General features: G+C 49.2%; 1 protein-coding gene across 1 annotated transcript in view; it reads left to right on the forward strand.

The window, feature by feature from the left end:
* Positions 1 to 27865, forward strand: part of AHCTF1 (AT-hook containing transcription factor 1) — a 1022752-nt gene that overhangs the window by 133860 nt on the left and 861027 nt on the right. The window contains exons 11-12 of the mRNA XM_085612122.1: positions 24576 to 24637; positions 24889 to 25017. Coding sequence (XP_085468248.1) covers positions 24576 to 24637; positions 24889 to 25017 — 191 coding nt within the window. The remainder of the gene's footprint in view (positions 1 to 24575; positions 24638 to 24888; positions 25018 to 27865) is intronic.

Consider the following 27865-nt stretch of genomic DNA (forward strand, 5'->3'; position numbering starts at 1 on the left):
TTTTCACTCGGAGGTGGTGCAAGGTCTCTTTCAACAGTTGGGAGAGCGTTGGTGAGATCTCTTTGCTCTGAAGAGAACGTGCAATGTCAGCAGTTCTGTGCGTTGGAATTTCTAAGGCAACTCTCGAGCGGCGACGCTTTTTATTGCGAGTGGAATTGCGGTCTTCTATACTCCTTTCCACCTATACCACTTCCACCCAGAGTGCTAAAGATCAAGCGCGACCAGGCCCAAGTCATTTTTGTGGCTCCGGACTGGGCACGAAGAGTCTGGTATCCTGAGCTCTTGAACATGGCCATCGATCCTCAGATCAGACGGCCTCTTCTGGAGGATCTTCTGTCGCAGCAGCAGGCCACCCAAACCTGTCCTGCCTGAATGAGCGGCGCCAGTTGACAGCTTTTGACCTTCCTCCCGAAGTCTGTAATTTATTTTTATTTATTTATCTGAAAAGTTTTATAAAGCGCAAACAAGACCCTTACGGGTATCAGAGTGCTGTACAGAAGTGGCGAAAGCATGAGTAACCAGACACAATGTTACAGAGGGTGTAGCTAAGTCATACATTGTCAAGCGAAGTGGGAAAATAAACCCGGTCAGAAGTTGGCTCAACCAGAACTGTATCACAAATGCCCTTGAGCGCTCTAGCAATTTAACAGACAAGCAACAATAAATCGCAACAATGGAGAACACTAAAGTAAATGTGTAGACACAGCATGAGAACAGGTTGATGATGTTAATGTTCATTCAAGAATAGCCGTTTGACAAGTTTCTTGAAGGATGCAGTGGAAGGATTGGATCTGATCTCGGGAGGCAGGGCATTCCAGATTCTTGGAGCAAGACCGGTGAAAATACGATTGGAAGATCTTTTCTTTTTGAATTTGGGAGGTTTCAAAAGTAGGGTGGACATACTACTTAGGTTCCGGCCTGAGCCTGAAAGTTCAAGCTTATTTGCCAAGTAGACCGGGGTGTTGTAATGTATGGCTTTATGCGTCAAGCAGGCTATCTTGAAACGTATCCTAGCTTCGATAGATAGCCAATTTAGTTGTAAAAGGTCGGGGAAGATGTGGTCATGATTTGGAGCCCGTGATGAGCCTGGCCGATGCGTTTAGAGTAGCTCTGAACGGGGCCAAGCTAGCTTTGGAAACTCCAGTAATGGTCACCAATCCATATTCCAGTCTAGAGATAACCAGGGATTGTACAGCTGGCCTAATGTCTTCGAGGGGGAGGAAAGGCTTGATTTTCTTAAGGGTGTTGAGTTGAAAGTTGGCTACCTTAATAGTTGCACTGATGTGCACTTGTATATTTAGGTATTTGTCCAAGGTGATGCCTAAAGATTTAGCGGAGTCTACCACTTGAGGGGTGCAGTTAAGAGCAGTGAGTTGTTTAAGCAAGTCCAGGGTAGGTGCAGAGTGGTTTTGGGGGGGGGGGGGCAATCAGCAGGAATTTAGTTTTGAAAGAGTTCAACAGAATATGGTTCTGGGCTAACCATTGTTGCATTTGTGCAAGTGCAGCTTTTAGAGATTTTATGTCCTCTTGAGAGGAGATCTTCAAGTACAGATGCATGTCATCCGCATACATGTGGTACTGATTGTTAGCATGGTTCAGAATCACGGTAAGTGGTTCCATAAGAAGGTTGAAAAGAGTGGCGAGAGTGTGGATCCTTGCGGAACTCCGATCGTAACTGGAGTACTGGTTGCAAGGGAGTGGTTAACTTTAAATACTTAGTGTGCGGTTACGTAGGAAAGAGGCAAACCAATTTAGGACCATGCCAGTGAGACCCATCCTGTGTTGAAGAGCAATCAGGTTTTCATGTTTGATGGTATCAAATGCTGAGAACAAGTCAAGAAGTAGCATGAGGCTAGGGACATTATGATCAAGGGATCTCAAAGCGAGATCCACAATGCGAGTTAGTGCCATTTCAGTACTGTGCCTTGTTCTGAAATCCGACTGGTAAGGGTCAAGTAGTTGATATTTCTTTATGTGGTTTCATAGCTGCGAGTGGACGTATTTATTTTTTATACTTTATTTACCATTTTAAGTAGTCCTTAACAACATATGCAATAGGTACTCATTGCAGCTGGGTAATAATTACAATCAGGATTAGTTGGTCCTACAGCAGTTGAAATCATAGATGTAAAGACAAAACAACCAGTGAAACTTGAGTGAGGGGCAACCTTCATATAAGGTTCTGTAAACTGCACAAACCTACTCATAGTGCTAAATACACCCTATAATACCACAGCATCTCAACCCACACCAGCAGGGACAATACCATCATGTGGTTGTTAGGATACCCCTTCACTCTGCACAAGCAAATCTTTTTCAATGGGCCCCATATATCCTTTGGCCTGGCCATCGGGTGCAGTGTAGTGGCAAATAAATCAGAGTTGGTATTACAAAATATAAGACTATTCATCCAAGCTTTAGTTGTTGGAGTCCTTCTACTGCCCCATCGTAGTGCCAATTCGAGTTTGGCCAACAGCAAGGCTATGGTCAAAAATCTACGGACTTTTTGGGGAATATTCCAAACCTATCCCATTAGTGCCACCTCTGGGCGGGGGGCCAGGTCGAGAGTAACCATATTTGACAATATTACATGCACTGATTTCAAATAATCACACAGTTTGGCACATGTCCAGGTCATGTGAGCGAAGTCTGCATATTGTAATCCACATTTGGGACAAGTGTGTGTACGTGTGGGATCAATAGTATGAATCTTAGCCGGGGACATGTACTCCCACCATAAAAATTTAAACTGTAAGAGTTTGTGTTTACTATTCATAGATACTTCTTTGGTCTGGGTACGGCAGTAAGCTCAATGATCGTTATCTATGTCATGACCTAAATCATGTTCCCAGGCCTCAGGTATCTTACGATCTCTGGATCAGCGCCATAGTGGCTCTATACAACTTTGAAATGAGGTGCGCACCATTTTCATTAGCAATCAAGAGGGCCAAAGGTGAGATGGGGGTAGGCTCCAATGGGAAATCCGGGATCTGTGCCCTAAGAGCACAACAAATCCTATTGAGTACGGAGTGGTCCATAAAGGACGCTTCAGCAAATCGATCCTCTTCAGTGCTTTAGAAGATGTGGCCTCCTGGAAACAGGTGTCCAGTCGTATCCAACGAAAAGGTAGTCCGTGTCCGTTGTACAAGTTTTTAGGCTGTGATGGGTAGCTATAAACTATTGATTGCAGGGAGATTAGAGGCATTTAATGAGCGGTGACCAGCGATCTTAGCCAATTTTATCCATGCCCAGCTAATGGTGGAGACTGTTTGTATATCACGGGGGTCTCTGGGGTACCCTGTCTGGAGAATCATTTTGAGTGGAGTAGGAAGTACCAAGTCAGCTTTCGGTCTAGAACACGGTATCCTGGCATCCGGATGAGTCCAGGAGTGCGCAAAACTGCACTGTGCTACCAAATAATAAACATAAAAATTTGGGACTCCCAGGCCACCCCGCTCGTGTGGGAGGGTTAAAGTGTCCCAATTAATCCTACCTCTGCGCCCACCTCAATCCAGTCTAATCAGATGGGACTGTATCGTACGAAAAAATCTGTTGGGGAGTGGGATGGGGATGGTATGAAACAAGTACAGGAATTTGGGGAGAACTACCATTTTAATAAGAGCCTCTCTACCAGCTAATGAGAGGGGCAGTTTTATCCAGCGCTCAACCTGTTGTTCTAAAGTGTTGAGTGCAGGGCCATAATTTAACAATATAATCTGATCCCTTGCTCTGTGTAACTGTATGCCAAAATATCTAGTGGAGTCCTCGCACCACGTCAATGGGAAGGGGCATTCCCACCTGACGGTAGCTGGTGTTAATGGGAAAATGTCCGATTTGCCCCTGTTTATTCCCAGGCCCGAAAAGCCCCCAAAACGGATAGCCTCTCTAATTAGCGGCTCCAGATTCTTCTGAGGGTGAAGACCACATCATCTGTATATGAGGAGACGAGCAATGGGCCAGTATTGAATTGGAGCCCCCTATGTAAGTGTTTTTCCTGCAAATGTTGGACCAGGGTGTCTAATGCAATGATGAAGAGAAGTGGGGACAAGGGACAACCCTGCCTAGTGCCACGAGAGAGAGAGCTGAAACTGTGCCGATAGGGTACAATTTAGTCGGAGCCTGGCTGCCGGTGAGGTATATAATAGTGCAATGAGACTTAAAAAACCTTTCGGCATACCCTTCCTTTGCATTACTTCAAGAAAAAAGGGCCACTCCAGGGAGTCAAACACCTTTTCGGCATCAAGTAATACGGCCACTGCCGGAACCCCAGGACTTATCCTGTGTAACACTGCAAATATCGTGCGTAAATTTAATGCCGTGGATCGTGGGGGATGAACCCCGATTGTGCAGGGGAAATGATTTTGTCCATTAAAAGTGCCAATCTTAGAGCTATTATTTTCGCCAATATCTTATAATCGAAGTTTAGCAAAGAAAGTGGTCTGTATGAGCCACGTAATAGTGAGTCTTTGCCGGATTTAGGGAGCAGGATAATAACGGCTTCACGTAACGTGGGTGGCAGTAGTTGCCGCTCCAGGGCCTCGTTGTAAACTTCCAGTAAATGGGGTGCAAGGGTGTCTTTATAGGCCTTGTGAAAAGCACCAGTGAATCCGTCTAGTCCAGGAGCAGTTGACCCATTTACAGCGCCAATGGCACTTACAATTTCTTCTGTGGAGAAGGGCTCCGCCAGAAACTCTTGATATGGTTTGTCTAGCCGTACCAAAGCTATTTCTTCTAAATATGCCGTTTGAGCCCCAGTGTTGTGCCATGTCCGTGATGAGTATAGGGTCATATAATAGTCTAGGAATAGGTTGCAGATATCAGAAGTTCCATGGACTATTTTACCCTGCTCCGTACAGTCTGGTGATATACTCACGCCCAGTAGGAGGCCTCAGGAGGCGCGCCACTGTGCGCTCCGGTCTGTCACCTTCGCCATACCGCCGTGTCACAGTATATTTACTTAAGTAGTGGGGTTCTTGGTCAGCAGACCCCTGAAACTCTGCCAATAGAGCCAAGTGGCGGACTTCTGTGGGGTGTTCTGGATTACTGGCCTGGTCATGGTCGAGTGCCATGAACTGTTTTTCAATATTATTAAGCGTGCGCCGTAGATCTTTTAATATCCCAGCATGTTTTGAGATGCAAACCCCCCTGGTATAGGTCTTAAAGGCCTCCCACAGTGTGCACCAAGTTTGGACTGAGTCGATATTCAATACAAAATAGTCATCTATTGCCTTTTGCAACTCCGCTCGAAAAACCTCATCCTGTAAAGCCTGGTTAGGGAAGCGCCATTGCCGCTCCCACCCCTCCGGACGAGGGACTCTAAGTGTCATGATTACCGGGGAATGGTTAAAGTTCTGGGCAGGTGTTGAGTGTCCTCATACCAAGCGACTAGACTAGGGGATATCAACCAGAAATCCAGTCTTGTCAGTGTATTGTGGTGTGCCGAGTGGTGTGTATACGCGCGGCCCTTCGGATTGCAATGCCTCCACACATCCACCAAACCCAGCTCCTCACACATGGACAGTAGAATACGCCAGGCTCGAGGTTTCGTGGCAGGAGAGGTCGACGTACTGTCTTGTGCGGGCTCCAGTAACAGGTTAAAATCCCCGCCCAAATAAATGTAGTCTGCCTCTATCCTCAAAAGTTGTGTATTCAAGTCATGGAAAACATTTGGGTCATCCACATTGGGCACGTAAATACAGACGAATGCTGTCTGCCACCCCATGAGTTTCCCCTCCACTGTCATATATCTACCCTCGCCATCTAAATGGGACCGGATAAGCTGAAAGGGAAAGCGGCTGTGGATTAAAATGGCTGTGCCTCTGCCGTATGTACTCTAACTTTCGAAGTACCTGTTTGGACCCAGGACCTGGCAAATTGTATCGATGTCGCCTTGGAAAGTGAGTGTTCGAGGCATATGAGCTGCAGATCTACACACTTTTGCATAGATCTCCGTCTGGTGTTGGGCCCGGATGTTTGCAGTTTGTTTTTCCTCTTGGAAAGTCTTTGGAAGTCACGAGGTCGGTGACTCCTCCTTTGGTCCGTATTGCGCATGGGCTTCGGCTCCATCCTCACATTGTTTTTTTCCGCCATCGGGCTCTGATGTAATACTTCGCGCTCCGGTTCCGAATATTTCCAGTTCGACGATCGAAGCGGAATCCATGCTCTTCGCGGTATTGTTCAGATCCTGATCTCCTCAATCACCTTCTCTTCGACACCTTCAATTCCAGTCGTCGACGGCGGCCTTCGGGCCTATCCAAGCTCCGGTCCCGGCTGATGGAAAGAACTCCATTCAAGAAGTGCCCTCGATGTGGGTCCAAATTCCCCCACACCGATCTTCATGAGGTGTGCAACCTCTGCCTCTCCCCTGAACACGAGGCGCGAGACTGTCCCGCCTGCAAGTCTTTCAGATCCAAAAAGACTATTCGAGATCGAAGGGCCCGACGAAACATGGCGCACTCCTCGACCTCCGTTCAGTCGACATCTTCGGGGACGACGTCGAAGCTCCGGGACAGCAGCACACCGAAGAGGACCTCGTCAGTGCTTCCGAAGCTGACGACTCGGATGTGGAGGACATCACCCCGGCGCAGAGGGTCGCGAGTAAAATACCCCCTCCCACACCCGCGCCGACACCAAAAAAGGCTTCGGTCACGCCTTCGCCTCCCGGCCTAGGCAAGACCAAAGACAATGCTTCCAACACCCCACCTTCGGGCCCGGTGAAGAAGCCTAATAAGCCTTCCGGCGGCTCGGGCTCGAGCCAGCCTACCAGCGGTGCCGATAAACACTTCAGCACTGAAAAAGAGACCGGTCTCTACCTCAACACCGAGCTCCGCACCAAAGCCCTCGGTGTCGAAACCCAGCCTCTCGGTACCGACCAAACATCATAAGGCCCTCGGCACCGACACTCCCGCATCGAAGCCGGCCTCGGCGCCGACCAAAAAATCGGAGGTTCCAAAAAAGCACGGCACGGACAAGCCTAAAAAGCCATCGGCCCCGAATCCTTTGGCGCCGACCGAACAACCATTGTCTCAAGAACTGTTTACACCGGATCCTTTGCAAAAGACACTTACCAAGGATCCAAAAACTGGACATTTGGCACTTTCTTCTAAAAAGAGACATTTGGACAAACCAGCTCTGCCTCCACCTCCAAAGAGGAAAGACTGTGCTACCTCCCCTTTCAGAGTGCCTTCCCCACCTCCTCCACCCTCTCCACCTCCGCCCCCTCCGCCTTCTCCACCCCTGCCTCATTACTCTCCGACCCAGTCTCCAGACCATGATGATCAGGGGGACCCATACTACAATCCAGCAGATGTGCCACAAGACCCCACCCCTACAAGATCCCCAGACCCATGGGACGATTATAATAATCCAGACATTCCACAAGATGACCTTTATCCATCCAGGCCAACTCCACCAGAAGACTCATTAGGTTTTCACCACCTACTTCAGAGGGCGGCACATTATCACGGGGTAGAGCTACACACTGAACTGGTAGAGGAAGATTTCCTCCTCGACACCTTTGATACCTCACATAGGTCTACTTCTATAATACCTATGCTCAAAGGGGTAATAAAACATGCACCAGAGGTTTTTAAAGACCCTGTCAGGGCTAGGGTCCTAAACCACGCATAGAGAAAAAGTATAAAGCTGCCCCCACAGATCCTGCCTACATCAAAGGGCCAGCGGCACTGGATTCCCTAGTGGTATCCACTGCACGGAAGAGGTCAAATTCCCAGGCGTCAGGCGAAGCACCACCACCTGACAAAGAGTCAAAGCTACTGGACGCGTCAGGAAAGCGCACTGCGTCACAGGCAGCCAATATATGGCGTATCGCCAACACTCAAGCGCTATTGGCCAGATACGACAGAGCGCATTATGATATACTAGAAACCATCATGCACCATCTCCCAGAAAAATACATAAATAGGGCCAATGAATTAATTCAAGAGGGTAAGACCATAACTAACACCTCTATACGCTGTGCCTTAGACGCATCAGACACAGTCTCCAGGGCCATTAACACTAGCGTCCTCCTCCGTCGCCATGCTTGGCTGAGAGTTTCAGGCTTTAAACCTGAGGTACAGGCCTCCATATTAAATCATCCATTTGATCAAGAACACCTGTTTGGTCCAAAGGTAGATGAGGCCCTCGAGAAGATGAAGAAAGACACAGATACGGCGAAATCTATGGGAGCCCTGCAGTCACACCCTCCTAGGCGTTCCTTTCGCCGCTCTTCCATGGGCAGAGGCTACTCCTCAGATAGCGCGTCCACTTCCTACAAATCCCCTGCTCAATCCACCTTCACAAGAGGTGGCTATAGAGGCAATAACAATAAAGGCAGAGGCAAAACAAATACCGCCCGCTCTGCCACACCGCCTACCCAATGACTTCCCCCTGCTCCCTCCAGACCATCCCACTCCGGTCGGGGGCAGACTACAAAATTTCCTTCAAGTCTGGGAGTCCATCACATCAGACAGATGGGTGACCCAAATTATTCGTTCAGGGTACTGCCTAGAATTGACATCTACCCCCCCCCCCCCCCCACATTCCACCCAGGCAACGCCCAATGTCACAAGAACGTTCCACGTTACTAAAACAGGAGGTAATCTCCCTCCTACAAAAAGAGGCGATAGAACAAGTCCCCGCCAATCAGCAAAATTTAGGGGTCTACTCCCTATACTTTCTGATACCAAAAAGAGACGAGACTCTACGACCTATCTTAGATCTCCGGCCTCTGAACACATACATACATTCGGACCATTTTCACATGGTAACACTTCAGCAGGTACTTCCGCTCCTCTCCCAGAACGACTATCTCACCACACTGGACTTGAAAGACGCATACTTTCACATTTCGGTACACCATGCTCACAGAAAGTACCTCAGATTTGTAGTGGACGGGCAACACTACCAGTTCAAGGTGCTCCCATTCGGGGTCACAACAGCACCAAGGGTATTCACCAAGTGCCTAGCAATAGTGGCGGCACACCTCAGAAGACAGCACATTCACATCTTCCCATATTTGGACGACTGGCTAATAAAAGCCACGTCCTACAACCAATGTGTACATCACACCGCCACTACAATCCAACTACTTCACCAGCTAGGTTTCACGGTGAACCACCAAAAGTCCCAGCTAATACCATCTCACACAAAGCAATACCTCGGTGCCACCATAGACACCTCAAAAGCCATAGCCTACCCCAATCCTGCCAGGATTGCAAGCATTCAGGCTTTGCGTCAAAGATTCATACCTCAACACTCTCTCCCAGCAAGAGTGTTTATGCAACTGATAGGGATGATGGCCTCTTGCATTTTCATAGTGCCTCATGCAAGACTCCAGGTGCGTCCACTCCAAGAGTGCTTAGCGCCCCAATGGAACCGGGCCCAGGGGCAACTGACAGATCTGGTGTTGGTAGACGGTCGCACCCATCGCTCTCTGCAGTGGTGGAACACCACGAATCTTTCCAGAGGTCGACCGTTCCTGGACCCGGTTCCACAAATAATCCTAACAGACGCATCGCTCTCCGGCTGGGGCGCTCATCTATTACACCTCACAGTGCAGGGCACATGGACGCCGCAACAAAAGTTACTCCACATCAACCATCTGGAGTTACTGGCAATCTTTCTAGCCCTAAAATCCTATCGCACTCACATTTTAGGCAAGGCAGTCCTTATTCGCACAGACAACATGACGGCCATGTACTACATTCAAAAACAAGGCGGCACACACTCTCCACAGCTCTCTCAACTAGCACAGAGCATATGGAGATGGGCAATTCCACACAAAATCTTTCTCCTAGCCCAACATGTCCCAGGAGTCCAGAACACCATGGCATATTTGCTCAGCAGACAAACGCAGCAGATCCACGAGTGGGAACTTCACCCACAGGTTCTTCACCCGTTCTTTCAGATGTGGGGGCATCCACACATAGACCTCTTCGCCACCCACGAAAACAAAAAATGCCCAAGCTTCGCCGCCAGATACCCACACCCATTGTCCAAAGGCAATGCGATATGGATGAACTGGTCAGGCAAATGTGCGTACGCCTTTCCACCTCTCCCACTAATTCCATTAGTAGTACGAAAGCTACAACAGCACTCCCTCACACTGATTCTAGTAGCTCCAACATGGGCCAGACAACCGTGGTACACCATGCTGCTGGAACTCTCGGTTGTGCCACACCAAAAGTTACACCTCTCACCATGCCTCCTAACCCAGAACCATGGAGAGATCAGACACCCGGACCCAGCTCAGCTCAACCTTGTGATCTGGCTCCTGAGATCCTAGAATTCGGATACCTTAACCTTCCCCCTGACTGTATGAACGTCATCAGAGAAGCTAGGCGCCCTACTACTAGAGCCTGCTACGCGGCAAAGTGGAAAAGATTTGTTGTTTATTGCCATAACAACACAATCAACCCTCTAGACGCATCCATACAGCACATCATATGCTACTTACTCCATCTACAAAGGTGTAACCTAGCATATACATCCATTCGGCTACACCTTGCAGCAATTGCTGCTTACCTACAAAACAGACAGCACCTATCACTTTTCAGAGTGCCTGCTATTAAAGCCTTCATGGAAGGCCTCAAACAAATAATTCCCCCCAGACTACCAACCTCACCTGTGTGGAACTTAAATATAGTTCTCACAAGGCTAATGGGACCGCCTTTCGAACCTTTGCATAAATGTGAACTGCAGTTTCTCACATGGAAAACAGCTTTCCTTGTAGCCATCACTTCCCTTAGAAGGGTCAGTGAGATACAAGCACTTACTATACAAGAACCTTTTCTCCAAATGCACCCGAACAAAGTTGTCCTCCGTACTAACCCAAAATTCCTACCCAAAGTCATTTCCCCCTTTCATCTAAACCAATCGGTAGAATTACCGGGTTTTTTCTCGCAGCCCCAAATTGTTGCAGAAAGGGCTCTACACACACTGGATGTTAAAAGGGCCTTACTTTACTATATCCAGAGAACACAACCCTTCAGAAAGACAAAACCACTATTTGTCTCTTTCTCTCCACCACATAAAGGCAACCCCATCTCTAAATCAGGGATAGCTAGGTGGATTGTAAATTGCATACAGATTTGCTACCACAAGGCAAAACGCACGCTATCTGTTCCCCCAAAGCCCACTCTGCAAGAAAGATAGGGGCTTCTATGGATTTTCTAGGGAACATCTCATTAGATGATATCTGCAAAGCAGCTACATGGTCAACACCGCACACTTTCACTAAACATTACTGTGTAGATGTGCAAACCAAGCAACCAGCTAGTGTGGGCCAGGCTTTACTAAAAACACTTTTTCAAACCACTGCAACAGATACCGGTGGTCGCCGCTAGGGTTGGGAACTGCTATATAGTCTATGCAAAAGTGTGTAGTCTGCAGCTCATATGCCTCGAACGGAATATGCTACTTAACAGTAGGCATCTGTTATTGGCATGTAGAGCTGCAGATCTACACACGCCCACCCGCCTCCCCGGCTACCAGTATCTGTTCCAGTCTATCTTATTTAGATACAACACACATGTTATGTTATGTTATGTTATTTATATTTTTATAGCGCACAGCTGCCCCAGCAAAGGGGCGTCCTGGCGCTTTGACAGACACTATAACATAACACACAATAAAAAAAAAAGAAATTAAACAAACACAGGAAACAGGAAAGTTTTAATCGCCTGCCTGAAGGCGAGCAGGTCTTCAAGAGCTCGGATGTGTACCGGAAGCGAGTTCCATAAACCTGCCGCGAGCACCCTAAAGGAGCGGCCACCCATACTGCTCAATTTAAAGCGTGGACAGACAGCCAGGTGAAGCCCCTCCGATCTCAAGGATCTCAAAGGAATATAGGGCGTGAGTAGGTTGGCAAGTGCCGGCGGCGAAGAAGATTTCAAAATTTTAAAGGTCAGGCACAGCGCTTTGAACTGGATTCGCTGTCTGACCGGGAGCCAATGTAAGGCCGTGATGATACCAGACACTGAGCAATGTCTAGGGAGGCCCACTATGGCCCGTGCCGCGGCATTTTGTACCCTTTGGAGCCTAGAGGCCTCCGCTTGATTCACCCCTAACAGCAGTGAACTGCCGTAGTCCAGCCGAGATAGTATAGAGGCCTGGACCACAAGCTGTCTGGTAGGGGGATCAAAGTACTTTAAAACCGGCCTTATTCCCCGCAGAATGCCATAGCACGTGGCAGCCACCTTCTTGGTGTGGTCCCTGAAGGTGAGCGCAGAGTCCAACCAGATGCCTAAATTTCTCACTCCAGAAGCTGGAATGGGAGTGACACCCAACTCTGATGGCCACCACTGGTTACCCCATAGCTCAGCGTGCTTCCCTAGTACCAACACCTCTGTTTTGGTGGCATTCAACTGAAGGCAGTTGGTGCGAAGCCAGCTTGCTACTGCCATCAGACCCGCCCGGAATCTGGGGGCCTCCACCTCAGGGTCTTCACTAAGTGTCACCGCTAGCTGTGTGTCGTCCGCATATGAGGCCATCGTAAGACCCCACTGTTTGACGACACCAGCCAGCGGTTTCACATAGAGGTTGAACATAGTAGGGCTCAACGAGGATCCCTGTGGTACCCCCAGCTCCAGGGGATAAGTGGCGGATTGGCCAGGTGGTATAGCCACTTTAAAGGATCGATCCGATAAAAAAGACCGAAACCACTGGAGAGCGAGATCAGTCACTCCCGCCTCCTGTAAGCGTTGGATCAGTATATGGTGGGACACAGTATCGAAGGCAGCGCTTAGATCTAATAGTAAAAGCGCTGCAGTACGACCTGAGTCCAGTACCTGGCGAAGATGTTCCGTGATGTAGAGTAATGCCGTCTCGGTACTGTGTCCCGACCGGAAGCCGTTCTGACTGGGATCCAATATCTGGTTGCGAGCCAGATGCTCAGACAGAACAGAGTTGACGTGGGCTTCTGTTACTTTGGCAATCCAAGGCAACAGGGATATGGGTCGATAATTTTCTGGCAACCGGGGGTCAGAGTTGGCTTTTTTTAGTATAGGAGTAACCACTGCCTGTTTCCATGCCGTGGGTACCGTTCCGTTGGACAATGACATATTGATAAGATTCAATATGGGGTCACGGCACAGTGGGGAAAGTGTGTTGATAAAGGCTGGCTTTAACGGGTCCGAGGGAGAACCTGACTTGACCCTGAGGCTAAGCCTGTCAAAGGTCTCAATAGTCAGTTCAGGTAGCATAGCAAGGGTCTCATATCCCATCGTATCGGGGACAGTAATCTCTCGGTTCTGGTGGAGTGTGTCAAAACCTTGGTAGATTTTTTTCACTTTCTCCACAAAAAAGGAGGCCAGCTTATCACAGTGGGAGTCTGTGCAAATCACCTCTGAGGTGGATCTGTTTTTCATAAGGTCCTTCAGTACCTTAAAGATCAGTTTTGATGGGTTGGGGCTGGTAGCAAATTCTTGAGCGTAAAATGCGGCTCGTGTTCTGCAAATAGCTCTATGGTAGAACTTCAGCTCAGTAAAGTACCGAGTTTTCAGAGCAGGGTCATAGGATCTTCTCCATTCCCTCTCTGTTTTTCGGCAAGCTTTTTTCAGTTCTGCGAGTGACTCATTATACCAAGGACTAGGTGTTTTTGTCCGGCCTTTCGACCACCGTAGAGGTATGAGAGAGTCCAGGGCATCGGTGATCCAAGCGCAGAACTGTTGGTAACCTTGTTCCACATTAATAAAGGTGCTCAGAGGTTTCTGTTCCAGTATGCTATAAAACTCTTCAAGCCTAAGCTTGTGCCAAAGCCTTTTTAGAATAGGTCTGTCCACAGCTATAAAAGGCTTATCGTGGACCGGACAAAAGGCTTCTACCAGCAGATGATCAGTCCACCCCATCAGCCTCGGATCTGACAACCTCACCCCATCAAGTGTGGAAAAGAAGGGGTCCAAAATATGGCCCACTGAGTGGGTTGGAAGGGTGACGAGCTGAGTGAGTTGAAGAGCTTCAAGGTTCGCCAGCAGAGTGCTCACAGTAGTGGATGACCCATTATCAAAATGGATGTTGAGGTCCCCCACGATGTTGAAATTGGCACAACCGAGTGCTATAGGACTGACCATATCGGCCAGTGCGGACCTGAAGACAGAATCATTGCCGGGAGGACGGTAAATGAGCATACCACTGAAAGTGAATTGATGGGAAAAAGCGACTTTGAAAATAGCACTTTCACATGCAGGTAGTCCCGACGGTTTCCATTCAGCTGGAAAACAGGATTTGACTGCCATAGCAATACCACCTCCTCTTGTGGTCCTATTGGAAGTGAAGACGGTATAGTTCTGAGGGAATGCAAGATTCAATATGGCAGAATCCGAATCCTGAAGCCAGGTTTCTGTCATTAGAAAGACATCGGGGTCCTCTTTCTCAAGCAAATCATAAATGGACAGGTGGTGTTTTACCAGCGATCTAATGTTTAGACACCAAATACGAAGATCTCGAGATGCAGCACACGTTCGCGTAACAGGAATAGCATCTTCCAAGGAACGGATTTTAGTAGGGCTCTTAAGTGACCAGCCTTTGCAGGCACAGCTGTAAGGGCCGACTAAAGGGTCCACAGGCTTACAGACACATCCTCTGGACATTTGCCCTATGTCCAGCAGCTCGGACCGTGTATAAGACAACATACCTGCCAGAAGCGGCGAAGCAACACAGCGACAAGAAACAGAGCCTGCCCCGCCTCGCGCTGCCTCGACGCGGACGAGCGCAGACTGGCAGGACTCTGGCACGACTCCGGCTAAGCGACGGCGTCCTCACCTGCGCGTCCCGCTGCGCGGGAGAGGGGAGCATTAAGTAGGCTCACCAATCCTAGCGCGAGGACGCTCCAAGATGGCGCCCGAAGCTACATTTACAGCCCTACCCAAAATGGCGCCCACAGTGAACCACCCCCGGGATCCAGGCCCGCCAAAACGGCGGTGAGGGAGCCAATTATATGCGGAATGAGGAAGGGGGCAAGACCCTGCTAAAAACAGGGGAGAAGTGCAGCAAAGTAAAATGAAACAAATTCACAAAATCAGGAGTTTTAAAAAGCGAAGCGCCAGCAGCAGCGCCAGCAACAGCGAGTGCGCAATAGAATAAGCGTCTGTCAAGGTTTCTTCACTATTATTACTACGCTCCATCTTTCCCTGTTGGCGAAAAACAATCTGAGGATGGAGCCGAAGCCCATTCGCAATACGGACCAAGGGAGGAGTCACCGACCTCGTGACTTCCAAAGACTTTCCAAGAGAAAAAACAAACTGCAAACATCCGGGCCCAACACCAGATGGCTATCTATGCAAAAGTGTGTAGATCTGCAGCTCTACATGCCAAGAACAGATGCATACTGGTAAGTAGGATATTCCTTCCTGCAGGAATGCCACATCTGTGTGATGACGTTGCAGGTAGTAATAATTTGTCTGCATTTCTTTGCGTAATGGACACATTTTTCGAACAATTTAGCTAGAATCATGATCCTGGTGATAGGCCGGAAGTTGTTAGGATCAGATAAATCAGAGTTGAACTTCTTAGGAATGGGAGTAACTTGCCCCGCCTTGAGGCAATTAGGGATCGTTCCCTGTATGAGAGATTCATGAATGATCCTGGACCACAGAGGGAGAATGGCTAAATTGAGATCCTTAAAAAATTTAGCCGGTAGAGGATCGCTCAAATGGTTGGGGGCTTTAAGGGATGCCATGTTGTAAAGAAGCTCTGAGACATCTGGAAGGAGAAAGGAATTACAAGATTCTTAATGTTTGAGAGAACAACCAATGGGCAATGTCATCTTGGTAGCCAGGCGTCCCTCCACTAAAACTGTATACGCCTGTAGATGAAACAAATTTGTGGCATGGTGCACAGCAAAGGCTGTGGGTCCTCTTTCTGTCCCTCTTTCAGGGGTTCTCTTCTTGTTTCTATCTTTGGCCCAGCAGGGCTCTGCTCTGGGCACCCTTAAAGGCTATCTGTCAGCCATTTTGGCCTTTTCTTCTCCTTCCTCATCAGCCGTCTCTTCAAGTCCCCTATTGTAAATAGATTTCTTAAGGGCATTACTCACCTTTTTCCTCCTATTCCTTTTGTAATGCCCAAGTGGGACTTGAATGTGGTCTTAACTTACCTTATATGTGCGCCTTTCGAGCCACTACATAATTGTCCTCTCAGACTCTTGACCTTAAAGACTGCTTTTCTGGTTGCCATCACGTCTGCCTGCAGGGTGATTGAGCTTCAGGCTCCTTCTTCTAAACCTCCTTTCCTGGCTGTTCATCCAGACACGGTTGTCCTTCGAACTAGACCTTCTTGTCTTCCCAAAGTGGTTACCTCTTTTCACATAGGACAGACCATCACTTTGCCCACCTTCTTTCTGCCCCGCATCCTTCCAAGGAGGAGGAGAGACTCCAACGTCTGGATCCAAAATGTGCACTGTACTTTTATTTGGATCACACAAAACCATTCCGGTTGGACGATCAATTCTTTGTTGGCTAAGTGGACGCCAAGAAACGTCTGGCTGTGCAAAAACGGGAAATTTTTCGATGGGTCGTTCGTTGCATTAACATCTGTTGTTCCTTGGCGAAAAAGGAGCCTCCGGTAGGACTGCGTGCCAATTCCACAAGGGCGACGGCAGCCACTACTGCTTTGAGACATGGAGTCCCCCTTGGTGATATCTGCCAGGCAGCCACATGGGCGTCTGTGCACACGTTCACTCAACATTACTGCCTGGATAGGCAAGCCCGGAGAGGGAGCTTCTTTAGCCGTTCTGTTCTCCAGGACTTTCTGGTATGAACTTGGTTCGCAGAACCACCTCCGGGATTGGTGTTGCTGGGGTATCTATTCTAAGGTAAGGAATCTATAACTAATAGTCTCTTTCAGATGAACAAGTTACTTATCTTCGGTAACGATATATCTGTAAGAGACATATATTAGTTACAGATTCCTTACCGCCCCACCCATCCTGCCCGTTCTGTGAACGGACTTCTAGAGTAAGGGACTCCCTTTTCAGGGCCCTAGTTAAGTGCATCAGTGGTCCGTGTTCTGCATGGCTCTGCGCTTCTGGCGTGGAATGTTGTGTAAAGGAGCAGATGTCAGCGCACAGGGGCGGCGCCTAAGTAGATACCGTGACCTCATTCCGGCGATCACGAGGCTGGACGCGGAGTCGACTGACGCCACGTACTGATGCGCAGGGGTTCTGCTGAGAAAAAATTCGCCAGATCCAGTCTGACACCTGGGGGTAATTCTAAGGTAAGGAATTTATAACAAATATATATCTCTTACAGATATATCATTACCGAAGGTAAGTAACTTGTTTGCCAACACTGGAATGGAGATCAGAATAGCTGGGGAAAGATCACTGAATGGGTGAGCCACTCAGACTCGGGCCAGGGGCGTCTAGTGCACTGTGTGGCAGGCGTCACTGTTCCAGCTGGATCCGGAGCCCTTGGAGTAGATACTTTTGGACACAGCAGCTTTCCTTTAGAGATTGGAGTCTTTTTTGAAGACAGCAGCCCTCCCGGGGTTCTGAGGTCACTGGCTGCGAGACAGGTCACAGGTTCATCAAAGCTGGAGACAGGACGGTAAGTCTGGGACCAAGGCAGTCCTCTTTAGTCTTCTCTGCAGGGATGTCTTCTTTCTTATTAGGTAATCGCAGATCTAGTTTCCAGGTCTGGGGGAGCCACCTAAATACTAAATGTAGCGGTGTTTTAGGAGAGTAGCTGGTAGGCCTAATGGGCACCTTCCCTGGGGTGGCTACACTCTATTATGCCACCCTCCTGTGGGAGGGGGCATGGATCTAGCCCTGATTGGATGGGGTCCCCCAATCTTCAAGATGGCAGGGACTGAAAGATGTGCTTCACCTCGCCTCCCCCACCTTAGGGGTGGAGGTGGCTGAGGTGGGCCCCCCTCCTGTTCTTCTAGGTTGTCCTGCCCCAAGTGGGGGTGTAACCCAGGGACAGTCATCTGCTGCTAGCAGCAGAGGCTGGGGGTTTTATTACACACTGAGCAGGCCTTTTAAGCTTCCCCTTGATCACTGGCCCATCCTGGGGGAGGAGGTGTGACACCTCTGCCCAGGATGTGCAAAGTTTCTGGAACCATAGAGCGGGGGCTCTCCACCCAGGGGTCCAGAAACATGTCTGTGTGTGGAAGGCTGCCTAAAGCCAGTCAGTGCCCACACTGGGGTTGGTAGGTTTTCAGGGGCATCTCTGTGGTGCCCTCTGAGTACATGGTGTAATGAATCGCACACTGGCATCAGTGTGGTTTTATTACAAGAAGTTGTTAGATACCAAAGAAGCCATCAGTGAAGCCATTGTGGTGCTGTGGATCTAGAGTTCTTGAGTTTCCAGCCCATGTACATGGCCTCCTTGGCACTTACACTATTTAAGAATTGATTTGAGCATTGTCGGAGCATATCTACTTATGCAGATATGTCCTGGGGAATAGTGCACCCTGGCTTAGGGCTGTAAGGCCTGCTAGGCTGACATGGCACCTCGGCAGAGTGCCATGTCGACTTTGTTATTTTTCCCTCAGAAGGGCATGTAAGCTGAAAGGACAGTGGCATGGTCCCAGTGAGAGGGGTCCCAGGGAACCCTCTTTAGCTTCCAGGCCCTAGGTACCCAGGATGCTACTTACTAGGGTCTTACAGGCGAGCAGAAGTGCCAATTGGGAATATGATGTTTTAGCTAAGCCCTGACGCAGTGGACCTGGTTGGCAGGGACCCTGTGCACTACAATCAAGACCACATCAAACCCACGATTGACTCTTGTTCGAAGCTGCTAGGGAACCTTCCCAGGACCGGTGGGCCACGTGCCCTCGAGCAGTGGGCGTTGGGAGCAGAGGTGGATGCGGTAGGCGGTTTCACGGTTCCTCAAGATAGAGTTCTTGTTCTTTAAAGTTGGTTTCTTCTGGACGGGTCTACTGTCAACGGGAGATCATGGTCTTTATTGAAGGCAGGCAGTCGGCCCAGGGTTTTGGAGGTCGCTGGGTATGCAGGACGAATCAACTTTTGGTAGCAAGGGTGAAAGGCAGCAGACAGGCTGGCGCCAAGTCATTCACTGGTCCTTCTCTTCTGCCCCCTGTAAATCTCTAGTAAGTGTTACTCTTGAGTATCTAGGGCCTGGTAGGTCACTTGGAATCGGGCCGTGGACATCTGGTGCAGAGGTGGGTCTGGTAGGCGGTGTCGGACCTAAAGTCCTATGGTAGCTTGGCTCAGGTTCCGGAGTAACATGTCGTGCTTGCATCACACTCACCTCAGCACTCCAGCGTATCACCACTAAAAACGACACTACACCAAGGTATTATAAAAGTTAGAAAAGCTTTATCTTTCCTTTTATCAGGTTTCTCTTTTCTTTCAAATGAAACCAATCCGTTTTTATCTACACCACATTAGGGTCAAAACATTTAGTTGTGGTTAAATTGGCAGTACTTAAGTACCTTAGCCCTGATGTGAAATCAAGCGCGCCACCTGGTGGTCAAACACAGCACAGCAAATTCAATAACGCTTTAAATAGTCATTAAACATAGCGCTGCACATAGCAATTTCATAGCGCCTTAAATAGTCATTAACATAGTGCTGCACATAGCAATTTCATAGCGCCTTAAATAGTCATTTACGTAGCACTACACATGGTAATTTCATAGTGCCTTAAATAGTCATTAACATAGCACTGCACTTGGTAATTTCATAGCGCCTTAAATAGTCATTAACATAGCACTGCACTTGGTAATTTCATAGCGCCTTAAATAGAGTCATTAACATAGCACTGCACTTGGTAATTTCATAGCGCCTTAAATAGAGTCATAGCGCCTTAAAAGTGGCCCTTCCGCTTAGCGGTGTACTCAGTACCTCATTAGTGCTATCCCCGGCAAGTACCTAAGGCCTTAACGGGACTCTCCGTCTGAGACGAGGTCCTCGGGCCCCAAACTCCCTTGTCCTGGAGCCCTACAGAGGCAGGAGATGCTGGTGAGGTGGGTCCCAGGTCAGGGGAAATGTTGTGGCTCTCTGGGCCTCTCTACGGCCTTCCGCCCGCCTCCCCCAGGGGTTACCTTTCTCCTCAGCCTTCTCTCGGCCCCTGCGCTGGTTTTCGCCCCTCACGGGCCTCCTCTCAGTCGGCGCTCCACTCGGCGCGGTCCAGCGATGTGGTAGGGGCTCCGCAGGACTCCAGACTGCTCCGGAGTTTCCCTAAGACTTCCAGAGCCCGCGCCCGCAGCCGCCGATGCAACGCGACCTGTGGGGCGCGGCCCAGTCGGCAAATCACCCGGCGGCGGAGGCGGCGTGTCGCAGTCCGCCCCCTTCACGTGATGGGGGGAATCCGCTTCACGGCCTTGCGCGGCCCTCACTGGATGGCTCCAGGCCTGGTGAGGCCTTCGCAGGGTTCCAGTGGGCTTTCCTGCCTTCCGACTGCAGCGATGGGGCCCTGGGCTTCTCCACGGGCCCGATGACTATGGGGGCGATCTTTCCGGCCCTGGGCCGCAGCGGTGAGCTATTGTCTGGGACAACACCGACGGGGGTGGCACAAATTAAGGGGTGGCCGGCAGTTCGAGGGTGGCGAAGTGTTCGGCGCCTAGCGCCCCCTGTCTCCTCACAGCGACGCCCAGGCTCAGGACAGGTTGGGTGGAATGCGGCAGGCCACACGCCAGTGGCGGAACAAGATAGGGGGGGGACCCAGGCACAGTCAGGAAAATGGTGGATAAGGTCAGAAATGGTCACTCTTTTCCCCAGTTCTCTTCAGGGGTCCTGACTAGGCGGGGAGCACAAAACGTTGACGTGATCCCAGGGTCAGAGGCTGAAGGCAGGGCTAGGTCACGAGGTAGGGGGGTGGTGTCAACCAAGGGGAGAGAAAAAGCAGGTCCTAAGAACAGTCAGTTCCCCCCCTCTGGCGCTCCTACCTCCCCACTCAGGTGCCTTATTCCTGACTACCTCATTTCACCCCCCCCCCCCCCAAATGGCCGTCGCACCTCACCTCTATAAATAGCCTGGGCCCTGACTGGCTAGAGTGGCCCAGAAGGTTCTGGAACTCCTCATGCCAGCCTATGGCCCAGGTTCTAAGGTGACAGTTTAGGCCACCATTTTGTGGAGGAGCTCTCTCCCTCCCTCCATTTTAGGGAAGCGCCTTGCGCCACACCATCAATTAGTGATGATGGGGCACCCAGAGCCTCTAAGTCAACACCAAAAAAAACTATTGGACAGAAAAATTAGAGGGTAAAGGAAGAAAAAATGAGGTGGGACAGCCAAAGGGCTGGCAGGTCTAACAGGCGGTTCCTCAGGATAGGGTTCTTGTTCTTTAAAGTTGCTTTCTTCTGGACAGGTCTGCTGTACATAGGTGATCATGATCTTTATTGAAGGCAGACAGTCCTCCCAGGGTTTTGGAAGTCCCTGGGCCTGCAGGACGAGTTGACCTTTGGTAGCGAGGGCGAAAGGTAGCAGACAGGCCAGCAGGGCTGGCGCCAAGTCTGGGGTGTCTACACCCTCTATCATGCCACCCTCCTGTGGGAGGGGGGGGGCATACTTCTAGAAGTCATTGGCTAAGTCCCACCATCTTTAAGATGGATAGCCACTAAAAAATGTGCTTCAATTCGCCTCCAGCACCTGAGGGGTCGTGTTGGCGAAGGGGGCACACCTCTTATCCTCACCTAGTTTTTCTGCTGTTTCTCCCGCCGACAGTGGGGATTTGAATCTGGGGCTGCCATCTGCTGCTAGCAGCTGAGACATGAGTCACATCACAAAGGCAGCAAGGCCTTTGAAGCATCCCTCTTTAGCACTGTGCCTGCCTGGAGTGGTGGTGTGACACCTCTGCCCAGGATGGGCTTTGATTCTGGCCTCAAAGAGCAAGGGGCTCTGGACCCAGGGGTGCAGAAACAGGAGCCGGGGATCGAACCTTGAACCCTGTGGTCTGGAGTCGGGCACCCTGGGCGCTGCGCCACACCTCTTCAACTAGAGCCAGTCAGAGAACACACCAGGGTTGGTAGGTTTTTCAGTGGGACCTCTGAGTACATGTTTTAATAAGTTCAACATTGACATCAGTGTGGGTCTTTTTAAGAGGAGTTGTTTGGTACCAAACACTCCTGGGTTCCGTGAAGCAATAGTGGTGCTGGGGATCTCGAGTTGTTGGGTTTTCAGCACATGTACTCTCTATGGCTTTTCTGGCACTTACAATATTTAGAATAGACCTAAATATTGTAGGAGCATATCTGCTCATGCAGATATGCCCACACCTGAGATATTGTGCACCCTGCCGTAGGGCTTGTAAGGCCTGCTAGAGTGAAGACTTACCTATACCTCAAGCAGTGCTGCTTGACATGGCACACAGGTAGTGTACCATGTCGACTTTGTCTTTTTTTATCTGCACCGAGGTATGCAGGCTGCAGTGGTAGTTTGCATGGCCTTGATGAGGGGTCCCTGAGGGACTCTCTTCAGTCCCAATGCCCTAGGTACAAGGGTTACCATTTACTAGGGACTTACAGAGGGGTCTGAAGTTGTGCCAATGATGTTACAGTTTTAGGGAAGGAGCTCTGGCACAGGGAACCTGGTTGGCAGGAGCCCCGGGGCACTTTCAATCGAAATGTTCCAGACAAAAAGTGGGAGGGCGTACCATGTCAAGAGGTACTTTCTCGCACTGGGATAGACCAGAGCTGATGATAGCAACTTAGCCACATTGGAGAAGGTTACTAGCTTCCCTGAAGGAACAGTGATCCTCTTTCCTTTGCGTATGTAAGCCTGAACCTCCCTACTAAAGCAGTGACATGGTGGTTGTGACCTGGGGTGACCCTCCATCCCCATCTAAAGGCTACACTGTTCTATGTGCATATGACTTTACAGTATGTGGGAAAAGAAACTACAAAGCTGCTACACTCTTGGGTGTGATGAGAAAGTCCTCTATGACAGCTTGGAGGAGGGCACGCTGGTCTTCTGGATAGTGTTAGAACTTTGCACCAACCTGGATGAATTGGACCATTGGTAACAATGGTGCCCACATTCCTAGATTGTCCATAATAGTGTAGAAATCTTGGTAACATGCTCATTAAATAATTCTGTGGGACTCTGATTTATTGACATTGGATTGAAGACTCAGATAGAGATAGTTGAGGATAAGGTTTCACCTTGAAAAGAGTCCTTGATGGATGTGCTTCAAAATGGTTTGATGTGTTCAAGTTGGAGAAGAAGGTATAAGACTTTACTTAGTACTTGGATGCGTTTGGAAATGGAAAGCAGGAATGTCCACCTTTTCAGGCTCCCGGAATGTAACAGTTTGCAAGAACTTAACACATGCAGCAGACTGTTAAATAACGTGAACACAGCCTTTCTCTCTGGTGGTGGTAAGGATATAGCTAGAAAGAATGCACATTGATAATGGTTTCCGAGCCAATTTTTATCTTATTTATTGGCAGATTCTCATATAAGGTGAGTATTAAAGAAAAGGAGTGATCTTTACAATTTTCCTGCTGATAAAACTTCCTTCACTGGATTCCTATTGTTGAGCATGCTAGAGAAAAAAGATAAGGCGATCAATTATCAAGCAGTGAAAGGTGTCACAGCTTTTCTTGCCAAATTGCAACCTTCCCCAACACTTATTATGTTTGTGTCTGTTTTATCTCATTTATTGGACAAAAAGTGAAGAGTTTGTTATCCGTTCCTAACCATGCCCTGCTTCCTTCCTAGTCCTGTGTGATGTTACTGGTGGCGATTCTTAGCAAAGAATCTGCTGATGACCAGTATGGATGTTGTTCTTACGCTAGTTTATTGCTTTTGAAACCCTTAACTTTGTCGACCTTCACTACACATGCCACCACAAAATGCATTTCAGCACAGACGACTGCTAGTAGCTAGCAAGAAGCAACTAACAGCAGTTAATTTAAGCCTTACATTGCTATGGGCAACACTTTAATCGTCTCATAGGTTAATAATCTACCACTTGAATTCACCACTTTGCATAGAGAATCTTTCTACGTTGCTGAAGAATACAGGACCCCATGCTTCAAAAAGCGGATAAAGACTCAGCTTTGTGCTTTATTTGGCATAAGCAACGCTCGCCCTGTCTTTTGAATGGCAGCACGTGTCTTCTTTTTCCTCTACAAAAGTAAAAGTTTCTTCTAAATTACAGTACAGTGTTGGGTAATTGTTCTCACTGTTTCTGAGGTTAAAAAGTTTCTTTTCTTATGAATGTAAACCTGAGCCCAGCGGCATGACCGAGAAAAAGCTTTTGAATGCTGAGGGTTGTATCGAATTAGTGAACTGTTGTAGAAGGTGTCATCTTCTCATTAAGTATGGTAACCTTACCAGAGATGTTGCAGTGATGTGTAAGGTAAAACAAATGCATCTTTTGTATTATCCACAGTTTTCAGAAGACATTCAATTCACGAAATTCATACATTGCACTCTTATCAATTTTATTTTGCAGTTGATATGAGGTAAATCTTTTCTCAAACTGCTCACCACTGCTTTTTTTATACAGTACATGCTTTTGGATTACACTGAATTCATTTTCATGTTCGTAAAGTGAATCCTCTTTTTATGATCTTCATTAATTCTGTACTAAGCTTTTATTTAGAATGAATTGTTGCGCATGCAAGAGCACTTGTTAATGTTTTCCCATTTTCTTTTTTGTTGCCCGAAGATGCTATTTGTTTGTTGAACTCTGGTCTCGTCCATGTAACTTGCAGTGGGCTTCAGAAAAGGGTAAGATGTTTTTACTACTAGTTTTATGTACCTCTTTGTCTGCTTTTGATTCAATACTGGCAGGCATTACTACCACAGTATTTCTTAATCCTATTTAGGGGATTGTTTATTATTAGCCTTAGAGATACTATAATGTTCCGCGTTGCAGGCTAGCACCCTGATAGATCTCAAAGGTTTTGTGTAGAGAGGTGATGGAAGAACTACAAAAGTTCTAAATGTTTTGTACTAAATCATTTCTTTTTGTTCCATAGACCTTGCATTTTTTAAAGAAATCAGTACCTTTCTCAAGTGACTCTGTAACAGATGTCTACAATAGATGTCTTGTAGCTGGCTTGCTCTCTCCTAGACTTGCTGACATTCAGCCTTCAAGCTTAAATCCGGTAAATCTTCTTTCTTTTCTGTTTGATTATTATCAAATCATGATGCTTCAAATGTACTGTACCCGTAATCTTTTTGTATTAATGGCCTTTTTAGGACTGATGTTAGCAAAGACCTTTTGATTTTACTGAAATTAAATGTATAAACTCGACGGGACTTTCAGCTACCTCTTTTCATCCATTAGTCTGTTCTAGTCATTCACATTTTGCTTTCACCCTCTATAGTGTACAGCATGTGGCAGTGGGTAAGCCTACTTAACTTTAAGTGACTGCATTTAGCCCTTTCACAAGGTTCACATCCACGAACAAGGTAGTTAACCTTCAGTGCCAGTGTTTTTGTTTTTTACTTCATTATTACTTTGTTGCCTTTGTTTGCAGAGCCTGATGTGATAGCAGGTTGCTTTCTACCAGATGAGAGCACGGGGCACATTCTAGCTTTATCATTTCCTGTCTGTTGCCAGTGCGGTTGTAAATTCCTTTTGAAGTGGCCTGTTTTAAACTGACTGCTGCTTATTTGATTTAGACTTCTAGCTGCAGATGACTTACCTTAGAATATTCCCTAGGCATGCGACTGGATCTGGAAATTTTCCGAGCTGTACCTCTGCGTGCCAGTAGCTTGCATCGCCCGGCTCCATGTCAGCCGCATTCTCCCTGCTAGAAGTGACATGCATGGTGCCTATAAAGGTGCCATCCCTGGTGCTTATTTCTGTTCTTTTATTTCTGTCCCGGTCAGTGCAGATCCGGAAAGAATCCGCTCCAGTCAATTTTTTGTTGACTATTTTTTAGACATTTTGTCAAGCCTTTTTTCGAGACTTTGTCTCCTGGTGTGGTAAGATGTCCCTCACTCCCAATAAAAACGGTGTGGTTTAAGCCTTGTGATTCCCGTCACAAAAAGATGTCTCTGTGACAGACTCCCATCTTGTTTGCCTTTGGTGCTTTGAGCTGGACAGCGACTCCTAAGACCTGTGACGACTTCTGCGCCATGAACCCTAAGGTGCTGAGTTATCGCTTCTTGAAGCTCCTACTCACCTGACGATGGTCACTTACACGACACTCCAGGTCTTGGTCATGAGGAATGCCCCGTGCCCATTCATGGAGTTGTTCCAGGCGCTCTTAAGTCGTCAAGTAAGTCCCACAAAAAGTCCAAAATATCTCAGAAGTTGAAGCAATCTTTAACTTCACTACGCCAATCCAAATCTTCTGATGAGGCGCAGGAAAGACCATGCACAAGTGATACATTTGGCAGCGGAATGGACACGGAGAGTATGGTATCCCCAACTCCTTAGCATGAGGATCAGTCCTCCAATCAGGCTGCCCTTTTGGCAGGATCTTTAGTCACAGCACTAGTGCAGGACCAAACCTGATCACGTGCCACCTTCTTTTGTGGAAATTGAGCAGTAGCAGCTGACAGTTTTTGTCCTTCCTCCAGAAGTCTGTGATGTCACTCCGACTTCCAGGTGCCCCTCAACCAAGACCATAAACGCCTGCCGTTGGTAAACATTTGCGACTCGGTGTGCTACCATAAATGTTGACCCCCTTTCCTGCAACTTTGAGGTTTGGTTATTTGTTCTCTTGTTAGCCCGGGTACGAAACTGGGATTTTGTTGCAGTACCCCGTCAATCTCCCCCCCCCCCCCCCTCTGGGATTTTATTGCCCCTCCCTACACACGCACTCACACACGCGCTCGCTCGCTCTCTCTCACTCGCTCGCTCTCTCTCACTCTCTCGCTCTCTCTCACTCTCTCGCTCGCTCTCTCTCGCTCTCTCTCTCGCGCTCTCTCTCTCGCGCGCTCTCTCTCTCTCTCGCCCTCTCTCTCTCGCCCTCTCTCTCTCGCCCTCTCTCTCTCGCCCTCTCTCTCTCGCCCTCTCTCTCTCGCCCTCTCTCTCTCGCCCTCTCTCTCTCGCCCTCTCTCTCTCGCCCTCTCTCTCTCGCCCTCTCTCTCTCGCCCTCTCTCTCGCGCCCTCTCTCTCGCGCCCTCTCTCTCTCGCGCCCTCTCTCTCTCGCGCCCTCTCTCTCTCGCGCCCTCTCTCTCTCGCCCCCTCTCTCTCTCGCCCCCTCTCTCTCTCGCCCCCTCTCTCTCTCGCCCCCTCTCTCTCTCGCCCCCTCTTTCTCTCTCGCCCCCTCTTTCTCTCTCGCCCTCTTTCTCTCTCGCCCCCTCTTTCTCTCTCGCCCCCTCTTTCTCTCTCGCCCCCTCTTTCTCTCTCGCCCTCTCTTTCTCTCTCGCCCTCTCTCTCTCTCGCGCCCTCTCTCTCTCGCGCCCTCTCTCTCTCGCCCCCTCTCTCTCGCGCCCTCTCTCTCTCGCGCCCTCTCTCTCGCGCCCTCTCTCTCTCGCGCCCTCTCTCTCTCGCGCCCTCTCTCTCTCGCGCCCTCTCTCTCTCGCGCCCTCTCTCTCTCGCGCCCTCTCTCTCTCGCGCCCTCTCTCTCTCGCGCCCTCTCTCTCTCGCGCCCTCTCTCTCTCGCGCCCTCTCTCTCGCGCCCTCTCTCTCGCCCCCTCTCTCTCTCGCCCCCTCTCTCTCTCGCCCCCTCTCTCTCTCGCCCCCTCTCTCTCTCTCGCCCCCTCTCTCTCTCTCGCCCCCTCTCTCTCTCGCCCCCTCTCTCTCTCGCGCCCTCTCTCTCTCGCGCCCTCTCTCTCTCGCGCCCTCTCTCTCTCGCGCCCTCTCTCTCTCGCGCCCTCTCTCTCTCGCGCGCCCTCTCTCGCGCGCCCTCTCTCTCGCGCGCCCTCTCTCTCGCGCGCCCTCTCTCTCGCGCGCCCTCTCTCTCGCACGCCCTCTCTCTCGCGCGCCCTCTCTCTCGCGCGCCCTCTCTCTCGCGCGCCCTCTCTCTCGCGCGCCCTCTCTCTCGCCGCCCTCTC

The sequence above is a fragment of the Triturus cristatus genome, chromosome 6, assembly GCF_964204655.1.
Source record: "Triturus cristatus chromosome 6, aTriCri1.1, whole genome shotgun sequence".
Taxonomy (NCBI): Eukaryota; Metazoa; Chordata; class Amphibia; order Caudata; family Salamandridae; genus Triturus; species Triturus cristatus.